Source organism: Brienomyrus brachyistius, chromosome 14 (assembly GCF_023856365.1).
Source record: "Brienomyrus brachyistius isolate T26 chromosome 14, BBRACH_0.4, whole genome shotgun sequence".
In the NCBI taxonomy this organism is placed as follows: domain Eukaryota; kingdom Metazoa; phylum Chordata; class Actinopteri; order Osteoglossiformes; family Mormyridae; genus Brienomyrus; species Brienomyrus brachyistius.
The window spans coordinates 11,142,749-11,156,115 of record NC_064546.1 but is presented as its reverse complement, the minus strand read 5'-3'; the positions used below and the strand labels follow the sequence as shown (position 1 = coordinate 11,156,115).

Sequence of the window (13,367 nt, the reverse complement as noted above, 5' to 3'; positions counted from 1 at the left end):
CCCTCCCCGCTCCCCCGTGCTACTTACGACTTCCTTGATCTCAATTACGGTGCGCATCCTCGGAGGAGCGAGTTATCAACATCGGGGTACTCCCACAAAACATGCCGTTGCTGCCTACCACCACGTCTCACATTGGCGCACCGATAGGCGGTGGGAAAGAAACGGGCCGCTGTCCTATGTTGTTTTCTTCGCTGCCATAATAACAACGCTGGACATATGTCCGTGTTGTGCGTTGCCACGCCGCTTCCTCCTTATCTCCTCCATCATTAATCCCGCTGTCTGCCTACTCCAGTTACTCACATCTCCAGTCCCCACGTGTCACTGGTGACAGGCAGGGAACATCGACGAAATTGCTCCAAACAGGCACCCGCAGAAAGGAAGGAAAAATGGGGAAATCTGTCCATTCCATTTCTTTCTATTTTGTATACAAAAAACTAAGAATTTTCAAAACAAAAAAAAATCAGTGACTGGTAATTCTAGAGACATATAACTGACTATAGAGACTATAACTGCATGCAGTCTTCAATGAGATCCTTTCTTGGCACTGTTATTTCCAAGCCCAATAAACTAATTTACATGGATGTTTGGCAATATGCTTGAAACACCGAGTTATTAGCAGAATAAAAGGAGTCTCTAGCCTAAAATGCACAGCAAAAAAAAAAAAAAAAAAACAGTTTAAAGCACCTGCTTGAAAATGTCAACTGGCAAGGCAGCAAGTAGAATTAGGGACCTGGATTTATAATATTCAAGACCATCTGTCATATAAGCACACAGATACATATCTAAAATTAACATTTATAAAGTGGAGGACAATGGCAGTTTGAGGTCACCAACAGCTATAGGGCCGCAGCAAGCTGGAAAAGGGTTAATGACTGAAAAAAGCTAATTTTGTCCACTGGTAAATGGCTTGGTGACAGATAGATACAATTTAGTTGCCCGTGAGGAGTGTCTTGAAACCACAAATATTCCTGTCTGAGGGAGAATTACAAATAAATGTAATATAAGATCATATTATCCTATCTGTTTAATAGGTTTTGGTCCCCAAAGTCAGTTTATGAATTAATGATTGCTATTTAGGGAATATTTCTACGAATACTACTCTTAAAAGATATACAGTTTGTTTTCTTTATATCATGCATAAAGAAAAACATTTTTTAAAGTTTATTTTGTACTGCCCTGTTTTCTTTTAAACTATGTGCATTGTCCAGTGTCTTAATTTCTACATTTTTATGACAAAAAGGTAAAAGATCACATGAAAGTCTCAAGGAGACTTATTAAAAATAGTTCCCATGTTATGCCATAGTACTCATCAAGATAATAACCAAAATTAATCACTGTTAGGTAGCTAATATGTATGTTACGTTTTTATCCATCAAAATTAGATGCGAAATTTAAACGGTCCCAGCAAACTATAATGGTTTTGAAGCTTAAATTTAATATTTTTAATTGTGGCAGTAATGTGATGCATATACTGGGTTTTTTTTATTCAATGTTCCAGAAAGATTTGTGGTATTTTGGGTTTTAAAGATTTGAAAGTTAAAATGACACGTTTCAAATTCAGATTCCTGAGAGAAAACTCATTTTAAAATCAGTAAATTCGTTTCCTTTCCGATTTCACACAAAAATTCTGAAAACTTGCGAAAACTGCTAAACGAAATTAAAAGCTTAAGTCTTTAATACCCACGTAAACAATAAGACCCTGGGTTTAATTCTTAGAAACCGCCTGGTTCTTTTTATGCCCTTGAAAATATACGCAAAATAACGTGACAAATTGCAACTGCACGACCGCACATGATAAAAAGCAAGCAGTTTCGGCCTTTCTGCGGCGGGTGCGTCCTGCAGGAGCGGTGCCAAAGCGCGCGCCGAACCGATTCCCCGAGCCAGGCGATGTACATTAAAGAGGGGGAGAAGATAGGCTGAGCATGTTCCCCCCTGCCCCCGCAGCTGTAGGAAAGCAGATGTTTACCACTATAATTAGCACCTTCCATACATACATCTTGTACGGACGCAGAATCCGATGTGACATGAGTTCAGCGTGAAACCACAAGAATCCCCCCCCGTACACTATTAGTGCCGACACTTTTTCGTTGGTGATTAACGACGAGCACGTAGGCAGCTTAAGATTAAAGTTATATTTCCCGCTACTCATTTGGTTACTTTTCGCTGTTTAAATAGAAAAATACAGTACACGGAAAAAAATGCCCGACTATGCTCCACATTTTTAAACTCGCGTCATGCTGCATTTATGGCGAACAGCGACCACGCTGTAGTTTCACGCAAGCTCCGGTGTCCAATTAAAATATCGGTCAGCCATTACCGAGGTGAGGCCTGAGACAGAGCTTACCTGTAGCGCCATATGGGTCCACTGACCCACAGCGACGTGTCCCAGGGTCCTGGTGCTGAAGCTGCGCCATAAACCATCCTGTTGGTTATACTGAATCTGGACCGCCTCCCGCGAGACCGTCAGCGCGAGCACCACGCGCTCCCCCGCGCTCTTTTCAATTACAGTCCTATCAAGGACAGAAACAACAGAAAACCGAGCTTTAGAGCCTAACAAAAAAATGGCAACCTTAATTTTCAAAGTACATCAGACAATTAATGGTACACTGTATAACAAAGAAGGTCGGGACATCCCTCAGAAAGCATAAAACTATAACTAAAATCTACCATTCGCCAAATTCTCGACAATCTCATCAGTGCGCTAGTGTCGCTGCATTTTTCAAGTAACAATGACATATTTTTATACATTTTTCTAAGTATAATTGCAATTAATGATGTTTTGAGAGATTGATAATTAATAGGCAACACTGAGAGTAATAACACGCATAATCTAAAAAGCTGAAGTATGTGTGGCCTCCGTTATTTTGGCGCCTAAATAATCAATCACATGGCAAACAGACCATGTGACTCGGCACCGCTGCAGTCTTATGGGTAGTGTAGTGGCGGGTGGCCTACATCATCCGCTTGATCCTCCTGTTTTTTGTAATCAAAAACCGTAAAAAAAAAAAAATTATATATATATATATATATATATATATATATATATATATATATATATTTAATGTGATCTACTTACTCTCAAGGTTATTTGAAAAGCTATAAAAATGTCATTCCATGACATTTTTTTCACCTGTAATTCTAGTAAAATGTTTTCAAACGGAAGTAGAAACTATCGTCAACCTCAGACATTAAGAAAAAATGTCATTTGGTGATGCATCATTAGCTAAAGGTTTACATTACACAGATTTTAATAGTAATAACTGCAGGTCTTTTGGATTATTTTAAAAAGCTGGTGTCAATGTCATACCACACCACATGCTACGGACTGTCGTCAATATAGCAATATTCTAAATATTCTTTCATTATTTGCAATAAAGGAATTTGTTATAATATTAATTTGATTTAATATTAGTATTGTAAAAGGACTTATCCTGATCAGGGTTACCGGGGACCTGGAGCCCATCCCATGCATCTCAGTGTTGGTGTACACTATGAATGGAATGTAATAAAATCCACATGGAACAATAAATGCAGCCCCAATCAAATCAAGTTCCCAAATAGCACATATTCCTTGTCAGGGTTGCCAACTCTCATCCATTTGGCATGACATTCACGCTTTCAAACTCACACGCTCACGCAAGAAATCTAATGGCAAATCTATATTATTCAATTATCATCCTAAAATTATCTACATCAAAAGTGTTGGGATAGTTTGAAAACCCTACAGACTATTTACAAGGTAAAAAAAACTGTTACATACATGTAAATGCATGTGCATGTGTGTGCAGACATGGCCCCCTGTTCCTTGTGATATATGCTCAAGGCCACCCCTGGCCAAATTGGGGCCCTAAGCAGATTTTTATTTTGAGCCCCCCCCCCCCCCCCCCCCACCCCAATCACGAAATGCCACGAAATTAACAGCCTCCTCTTGTTTTGACTTTTTCTTTCTACCACTTGCTCCCGACTCAAATTGCCGTTTGGAGACCATCTCTCCACCTGCATGGATCCAACTGCCTGTCGGCGCATTTGACCACTGATTGGTCAGATGCTGCGTGCTGTCAATCATTGCCGCGTCAGATTACTCATCTATTTTTTTCTCTCCTGCCTTGGGCTGACTTGGTGCTATATGCGCACCTCACGGCAGCGGTGCACATCCTTTGCGCATTTCCAGAGAATGCGTCCCCCTGCGGAAAATGGATCGTGGAGCCCTACGCACAGCGCGTGTTCTGCATGTAGGGAGGGGTGGTGCTGTATATGCTGTCAAAAACAGTCATAACAACCATTATGGGTGACACACTAACCTTTTTGCATGTCTGTCTTGCTTATTAAACGGCATTTGCTTTTCATCAGCTTAATTTGATTGCATTGGGATGTCTTGCTGGATTTCCTGATTCTCACCTGTCTTACGTATTTATTTTTTTGGTTTACTACCAAAGTATTGCCCGGTGTGCAGTCAATGCACATTAGAATGCGAGCACCCTACCAGCAGGCACCCCACTCGCATCACGGAACGCATTACGGAGCGCTGCGCGCATGCAAACGTGGAAAAGCTGGACAGAGAACGTTCCGGAAAGCCCGTTTAATTGGTAGAGGCTCTACGGCCACTCACGCTGGAGTGTGAAATGTTTCGCATTTCCTGCAGAGTGAGGCTCCCCTTTCATCATCCGTTCTTAAAGTGGGCCGCTCTGACAGTTGTGAGTTTTCCTCTCCACAAACCTTTCCCTTTCATTCCTTTCATCCCGTCGCCCACTTTCAACTATATAATTTTCTGCTCCGAAAAACAAAGCAGTCTTTGAGCTTTTTTTTTTTTCCCTCCTCTTTTTTATTTTTGTTTTTTTTTTTCTTTTTTTAAGCCAGGCCTAGAGACAGAGTGGCTATTCCAATTCATTGATCTAAACAAACTGCTGCTGTTACTGTCACTGTATCACAGACAGAGCCAGTATGAGTTTCTGGGCTTTCGGCTGTCAGCTGTTGACCTTATCTGTGCTTTATATGCATGTAGTGAATAAGTGCATATAGGTTACATTTTTTATATAATTATGTATAACATGCATTATATAGACACACACACAGACACTAAATTTGTGAATGTTTGCATGAGTGGTGCATGTGCGCTTGGGCGTTGTTAGGTCCGATCACTCGGGCCTACAGCCCCAGGTATTTTAAGCCTTGCCCCAAGCACTTTAGCCCTGATGCCAATTACTCTACTTCAAAAAAAAAAAGCCAAGCCACAGGTAAACTTGACTTAGCCCCTGATCTTTACAATAGCTTTACAACTCCTTTGGGTTGGAGCCCCATCCAGGGTTATTTCCTGCCTTGCACCCATCGCTTCTGGGAAATTCTCCAGACCCCCGTGACCCTGCATAGGACAAGTGGGCATAGAACGTAGATGGACGGCAAAGAGTGCAGTATCAAATCTTAATTAGTACAATAAAGTATCTGTGACTTAGTATCAACATTTTAGCTAATAGTCTAATGCATAAAGAGTATGTGGTACATAACAAAGAAATAAGACCTGCTGCAACATCTACTACAACAGGAATTGGATTCCTGTGAGATGCGAGAGGTTTCCATTTCTTGACTTGTAAATGGCCCGAGTCACGCATGTGCTTGCGAAGAATCTCAGAAGTGGAAGGAGGCCCAGACTGTGAGGACACCTGTCAGGCTACTTACATTACAGCATCTGCCTTGGGTTTCAGCCACACAGTGACAGTGAACGAGCCCCCCGGTCCCAGGCTCTGCACGGGAGGTGAGGTGAAGCAGCTTGTTTTGTTCCAGAAAATGATGCCGGCTGAGCCCTGTGCAGACCCTGGGTGGGAGCTGTGGACGTCTTCCGTCACGCATGTGCCTAAGCCAGAGGAGAAGAGGTCTACGTAGGGTGGGGCCGAGGAACGGTACTGGCACCCCTGAATGCAGAACTGCTGGGAGCAGCTTCGGAGGCCATACTGGGCCGGGCCGGGCTGACAGAAAGTGCTCCGTTCTGGGATCCCACATGTGGACTGGGCTGGCGAGATTCTTACTGGTTTGAAGGCCGCTACGTTCTCCAGTTTGGGGAAGCGGCCCGGGTGGCTAGCCAGGCTGGCAGAGACGTACCAGCCAACGGAGCACAGCAATAACGTGGCACCTCTCGGCGGCAGCGGCAGCCAGATCATTCTGGGTAAGGAGTCGGCTTCCCGGTGTAGTGACTTTAAATAAGTGATGAGGGCCAGAGCGAAGGTGACATTTTTACAGTCCGGTGCCTTAGGTAAGGCCACGCACCTTAATTGCACAATGTCCAAAAGGAGGCCGAGAGCTTTTACATGATAGCAGGGATTTCAAACCAATCCAATCACGGGAAGGGCTGCGGAAAGAGAGGATAGAGAAAATATGACATGAAACACCACCGGGGTCTTTTTGGGGGGAAATGGCAACCTGTACATGCCCAGCAACTGAAATTCTGACAAAGGAAAATCTATTTGCTGAAAGGGATGTCAGTATTTTGTGTTTTCTTCAGATCTGATTTATTTTGCTTTGTTGCTATATCAGTTTCATTTTTGATTAAATATAGCGTGTATTGCTAGGGGATTACAGCCTACACTAAAACGGCACTGACCGTTGTTATTTGTCATGATATAAATCACACTATTTAAACTCATTAACTCAAGAAGTGTGGCCTTTTGATGTAAATCGTAGTTAAATTGTGATTAAAAAGTAGCATTTAATATTTGAGGACATGAAATGGGCACTTGCCTTCAAGTTTGCATTTTAAAGGAAGTCATGTACGGGAAATTTGCGCTGCACCACATAGTATTACTTTCCTGGTGTAAATGTAGATTAAACTGGAACTGTAGAGTACACCTCGGATCTTTTGCCATCGCTTAGTGAAATTACATCCCCGAAGCCGTATTAATCTAGTTTTACTGGGAAAAAAAGTCATTCGGCAAGCCTGCATCAGAGCGACGCCGTTAAACGCTTATAATTCAGCATCCTGACTGTTCGTGACGCATTCGCATGCAACACGTTGTCAGCGGAGGAAAAACAGCTTCGGCTTCTGCCGTCAAGTAATTCATATGCATTTCCAGTTCCCTCACATCGGAGCAGAAAATAAATCCCAGAGACAAATACTTTAAAATTCGTGTTTGCTAATTCTTTAAAACATATGTGGCTTTTAAATTAATACTTAACAGATTCTTTTTTTTAAATGGAAAATAACAGGGAAATCGCCTTATTATCTTACCTAGACGTGTTGCGCTCTTGAAGCTTGTGTTCTCTCTGTCTCTCTGCAAAGCTGATTACTGTAGGTGGCCATCTGGACACTTGCTTGGGTTTAAGAACAAAGTATATGCAACTTGTACATGCAGATCAGTGTCAGCAAATGTCTTTATACCCAACCTCAACTATTTTCTTGCAACATTACCAAGAAAACATGAGTGAATGACAAGCATAAAAGCGAATCTTCTCAAGACAGCTAATTATCCCAGGCGTCCGGAGGCTATGACAGATATTCTGTTGGCTAAACCTTAGTGCGTCTCTCTTTAATAAGTACCCCTCTTGGTTCAGGAACGCTAGCTGCCGTCGCTAAGCAACCCTTCTCCGGAGCCAGTCCTGTATTCAGGTGCTTCTCAAAAAAATGACAAAGGCTCATATTAAGCCCGACAGGTTTTATATATACTAAGCCATGAAACAAAAATGCCGATTAGAAAAAAAGAAATGGACAATTAAATCTTAAACTTTTAAATGTGTGGAAAACTAGTCCCTGAACTGTCAGTACGTTTCCAAACAACTAATCGTGGCCACCTTTATTTAGAAAGACTAGAAAAACTCCGTGTATAGGAATCACAAAGGCTAGTTAAATACACTAATACACATTTTTGTTTTCTTAAAATTCACCCATTGTAAAAAGTAGCGTATAGTCTACTACAAATCTTTAGCAAAAATTAGATCGTGAACTGTATGTAGACTAAAAAAATTAACTTCTGATTTGTTTTGCAAATTCATATTTGTTTAATAATAAATAAACTGAAGATAAGTGTAAGCACTGTAATGTGAATTCAATTACAAAGCTGTTTGGTATCTGTAACGTCTATGCTCTCATAAAAACTCCTGGTGATTCATTTCTTCGCAATCAAGTTATGACATGGCACCATTATGCATTGTACGGCGCTTATGGTAGACATTTTCTTATTCACAAATGCGGTTGGAAAAGGTGGTGACTGTGGCCATTTGGTGTCAGGGCCAGTCAATCCTGTCAGCCACATAGGCGGCCGCCTAGGGCACCGTTTTCTGAGGGGGCGTCGACTTGCCAGCCAATTTCACTTTGACTCAAAGGGGGAGTGGGGGCGCGCCGATAGTAATGCTCGCCTAAGGTGCCACAGTGGCTAGGACTGGTACTGTTTGGTGTGATAATCTTGCTTATGCTTTCCTTACTCTCTGTGGGTCTTGTGGTGCAATGTGTGTGTGTGTGTTGGGGGAGGGGGGGGTGGTATTGCATGTTATTAATGGTGGGACTGCAAATTCAGGGGCTTTTAGCACATTGTGACCAGTCATAATAGAGAAGCTAACTGAATGTGTGTGGTGGAGTCGCGGACGTCCTGTTTGGAAACAGCCTGGTGTTATTGATCCGATTCCAACTGATTAAGATGTAAGACCTGTGGCTACAGCGAGTATGACCTTAAAAACACTCCTTCAGTTTGTATCTGTAAAACACTCTTGGGTTAATATAATACTCAGGCTGAATGGATACTACTGCATGCAATAAGGTAGCAAATCCTCTCTCCTCGGTAATAATTGCAGGGTGAATGTATGTGACAATGGTACAGTGCTATGCATTCAAATTATGTAAACAAATTAAATTGGCCTTTATTTTTTCAGACAAGTTTGTTATCTGCTAATCTTATTTGAACAGCTGCAATTGCTTTGGTGAACAAAAGACAGTCAGACTACTTTTTAATTAAGTGCATTTAATTACCTTAGGAAGATTAGTGCGCTTGCCTAATAATCAATAAACTACACCAGAGCCAGTTTTTTGCCAGCTTAAAGGAGAGCTCCTACGTTTGAATATATTACTCGCATGGAATCCAAATTCTGCATTCAGTTAATTTGAGCAAATGTCAAGACATAAACTCAGTGCAGTGTGAGTATGTCAGAGAGTACTAATTCACACTTTAGTTCTTTAAACGGAAAATACATACTGCTGCCTGATTATCTTATTAGTGAATTATTTATAGTATTAGACACGGTGCAAAATTTTTTAGCAGACACTTGCAGGGAAAGCATGTATACACAACCCTTTCCTTGTGTGTGTAGACATTACCAGATCCATTGGTAATGCACACAGAAGACTTGAAACATTATCAATTACAATATCTTTCTGTTATAATTATTTAATAATATTTGTAAGATGTGGGCAAACAGTGGACATCTGTTGGTCTGGCGCCTCTAATGACCTATTAGACACAATGATCTGGCTCTCAAAATGATTTGGTGTTTGTTTGTTTGTTTGTTTGTATTTGGATAGATTCTTTTGTTTGTTTGTTTGTTTGTATTTGGATAGATTCTTTTGTTTGTTTGTTTGTTTGTTTGTTTGTATTTGGATAGATTCTTTTGTTTGTTGTTTGGTTCATCCATTCATCATATCCCAGTTGTTCAGATAAAAATGGCATGTATCACATAATACATTTCACAATATATTTCACATATATTTTCTTACAAATACCATGTATAGTTAAATAATGTGTGTTTAATGCATATATCATCAATGGGGAAATTTGATTCAAGGAACATTTGTCTTACTAACCCGATGAATTTTTTTCCTACACATTATTTTTTTTTGCCTTTTTATATAAAGATCACTTTTACAAAACAAATTTCCAAAATAAGCCTGTTGCTTGAAGCCCCTGATTTAACTCATTAATTGCTAAAAAATACCATAACTGAAAGCAGATCCCTTTATGGATGTATTTGCAACATTGGCAGGATGACCCTAATAAGTGCTTGTTAATGTTATTTTCTTAAGTGCAGCTAATTAGAGGGCTGCATCTGAAGGCACACGTTACATGTTAAGATTCACAAAACTGCCGAAATACACAGAGTGAGCTCACAGCGAATGGCATCAGTCGTTATAAATGCTATGAGAATCTCAGCCACAATTGCCCTAAATCAAGGCATTACATTTTGATTTCCTGCTATTGATTCCCTAAGCTCCCGTCTTGCAGCAGACCCTGAGGATGAGTGCTGAGGGTGTCGAATTTAAGTCTGGTATTACCATTATCTCTGCCTTTTCCACAGAGATGGCATTCAAATGAGACTGGGACTCCTCTCACGTCTGCTGGACTTCTCAGGAGATGTACCCTTGTAGTTTAACCCAGCCATGCGCTGCAACTTGTCTGGTTATTAAGCGGCATGAAAAACATCTCTTATTAGCAGCTGGTGTGGCTCCTTCACTCCTGTTGTTCAGACAATGCCAGGCATCCTTTTGGTCTGTTTGAATTACAAGTGCTTAAAAGGATATCTATCAAACGGTCTTCTGCTTCTTCTTTATTAATACGAATAACATTATTAACAATACTACTATTACTGCTACTGCTCGTACAACTGCAAAGTAGAAGTTCCTGGGTGTTTCTCTCCTCTATCACTGGGAGTTTGCTTAGCTTTTAATAACTAATGAAGCCCTTTTAGCTCCCTGCTCTTTTTCTGTTTGACCTCAACCCACAGGCCCAGATAAGCTGCTAACCCTCATAATGCTTGGACATATGCACACATTGGTCTTGCATAGTGCAGCAATGACCGACCTGTCTGTTAAATGGATCTTCAGCTACAAATATTTCAGCATGTAAACAAGGAGTTAAGACAGAGCATAGAACTGCACTGTTTCAAAACGGTTGTTAATCGACATTAATTAATTAATTAATCAATTACATTAATTGAATTATGATTATCCAGTTATAAAAACACAGATAACTTACTCATTCCCATAGGAAATCGTTTTTGCTAATCCCATCTTGCTCTTCATGAGACACACACACACACACATTCAGGTGTGAGCATGTTTTGGGGTCAATGTGCCGGGTCAGCCAGCATCTAGTACCTGTGGAGCAGTTGGAGTTAAGGTCTTTGCTTAAAGATGATATGACAACATATATATAGCAATGGGATTTGAACCCACAACCACCTGAACACTAACCTTCATTAAGCTACACACCACAAAACAAATAAAGCCATTTGGGTTAGTCATTAGCATTATAGCTTCACATCTGCAGGGCTATGGGTTCCTGCCGTGTGTGTGTGTGTGTGTGTGTGGTTATGCCCTGCAATGGACTAGCATCCCATCCAGGATGTTCCCTGCACTGTATTCACTGGGATACTTTCTGGGATAGGCTCCAGGTTCAATATGACCCTATATTAGATAAACTGTTGTTTAATGTGAATTTTAGTAGTTGTTTTATATTATGTTATACAGTGCAGTAAAGCACATATGTAATTCAGAGACGTAAAAACAGGTCAGTATTTCTCAGATTCTCAGGTCTCAAATGCTTCAGACTGGGCTTCTGCCAACCAGTGATATTCAGTCTCCTGAAGTGTTTCTGTGCATAATTAGCCAATCAGGAACAAGGGCCAAAGTCACATGGCTGTGGCAGCTTAGGCGTTCAGCTGCACACTGCATTCCTCAAACTGTACCAAGAGCCACTTTTCAAATAAGGGGAAAATCTGGAGCCCAAGATTTAATATCCATCCATCCATGCATCCATCCATCCATCCATCCATCCATCCATCCATCCATCCATCCATCCATCCATCCATCCATCCATCCATCCATCCATCATCTTCCGCTTAATCTGGGGTCGGGTCGCGGGGGCAGCAGTCTCAGCAGGGAAGCCCAGACTTCCCTCTCCCCGGCCACTTCATCCAGCTCCTCTGGGGGGATCCCGAGGCGTTCCCAGGCCAGCCGGGAGACATAGTCTCTCCAGCGTGTCCTGGGTCTTCCCCGGGGTCTCCTCCCAGTGGGACATGCCTGGAACACCTCCCCAGGGAGGCGTCCCAGAGGTATCCTAATCAGATGCCCGAGCCACCTCATCTGGCTCCTCTCGATGCGGAGGAGCAGCGGCTCTAATCTGAGTCCCTCCCGAATGACTGAACTCCTCACCCTATCTCTAAGGGAGAGCCCAGCCACCCTGCGGAGGAAACTCATTTCGGCCGCTTGCACCCGCGATAGCGGCATGAAAAACATCTATTATTAAATTAATAGCTCTGTATTTGAATAACAACAGTGAGATATGCTTAAAAACTCCATACCTACATTGATCTTGTTCATATTGCAAAACTGGCAATACAACTAGAGCTTGCAAACACTGCAGCTGTTTCTCAATATGTGTACTTCACTGTTCTTGTGTCGTCACATACCCGTCTGATGTCATCTTCCACTGCCGAAGTACAGTTCCAATACTCAAGAGCAGAAGTATGGAGGACAGTAAAATCCGCAGATGTTGCTCTAGCCCAACCCCAAATATCAAAGATGCATCAGTTGCATCCTCTCCAGACCAATACCATGATTCACTGCGTCCCGAGTTTGTTCTTAGGAGGCACATTAACAAGAACATTCTTACCAAGAACACATACAACCTTTACGTTCTTGGTATTGAGAAGCACTCTGCATTGTTTATTCTCTAGAGACTCCATGTGTTAGATAAAGAAATGACTCTAGTACAAAAGCTCAGTAGGGTAACATGGTCATAAAACTGGATTCCGATAATCAGATTTTTCAGAAGTGCTCAACTTTTCAAACAGCCTCCACCCGCGAGGTTATTCAGCTTTGCAAGGCTTTTAATAATTTTTAAATATTACAGTATAAAATCACTGGATTGGCTATGATAAACCAAACTGTGTTGCCAGATATCTGTGTTAAATGAAGAGATTGAGTAAATTAGGTGAATATGATTAATAATTTAGTCAAAGTTTGTAAAAAAGCGCGGCTGCCTGGATTCTCTTGGCATCCAAGCCGCACAGCCAGGTGGGAATCTCACCGGTCGTCCTTAAAAGTCTCAGCATCCGGCGTTGGGGTTAGAACCTTTCCCACCCGGAATCACAGCAGCCTCCTCTGCTATCCAGATGCGGGAACATCTGGAAGCCCCACAAAAGATCCCTCCTTCTCTTAGCAACTCTGCTACATGTCAAAAGTCAGGACTAAGAAAAAAAAAAAAAACATCTTTTTGCCAAAAAGTAATTTGCATGTTTTTGCCAAGTTGTCCTAAGAAAATCACGATTAAATTCTATTTGTAGTTGACACCCTTCCTGACATAGTCTTTGGAAATGTTGTAAGTGTTAAGACTACATTTTTATACACAATGTCATTATTTAAATTAGAAAGTTAGAATTATGGGGCATCATAGAGG

General features: G+C 41.5%; 1 protein-coding gene across 11 annotated transcripts in view; it reads right to left on the bottom strand.

Annotated features, from left to right (window-relative positions):
- ush2a (Usher syndrome 2A (autosomal recessive, mild)) overlaps positions 1-2,859 on the bottom strand; it is a 190,504-nt gene extending 187,645 nt beyond the window's left edge. For 9 of the 11 annotated variants that reach the window (XR_007382187.1, XR_007382186.1, XM_048974032.1 and 6 more), the window contains exons 1-2: positions 2,668-2,859; positions 2,345-2,510 (exon numbers count right to left, since the gene is read on the bottom strand). Coding sequence is in view for 9 of the 11 variants with exons in the window: in XM_048974032.1 (XP_048829989.1) it covers positions 2,345-2,414 (70 nt within the window). In the remaining 2 variants the exon portion in view is untranslated. The other 2 variants (XM_048974033.1, XM_048974036.1) reach the window with 1 other exon arrangement.
- Between the last annotated feature and the right edge of the window lie 10,508 nt (positions 2,860-13,367).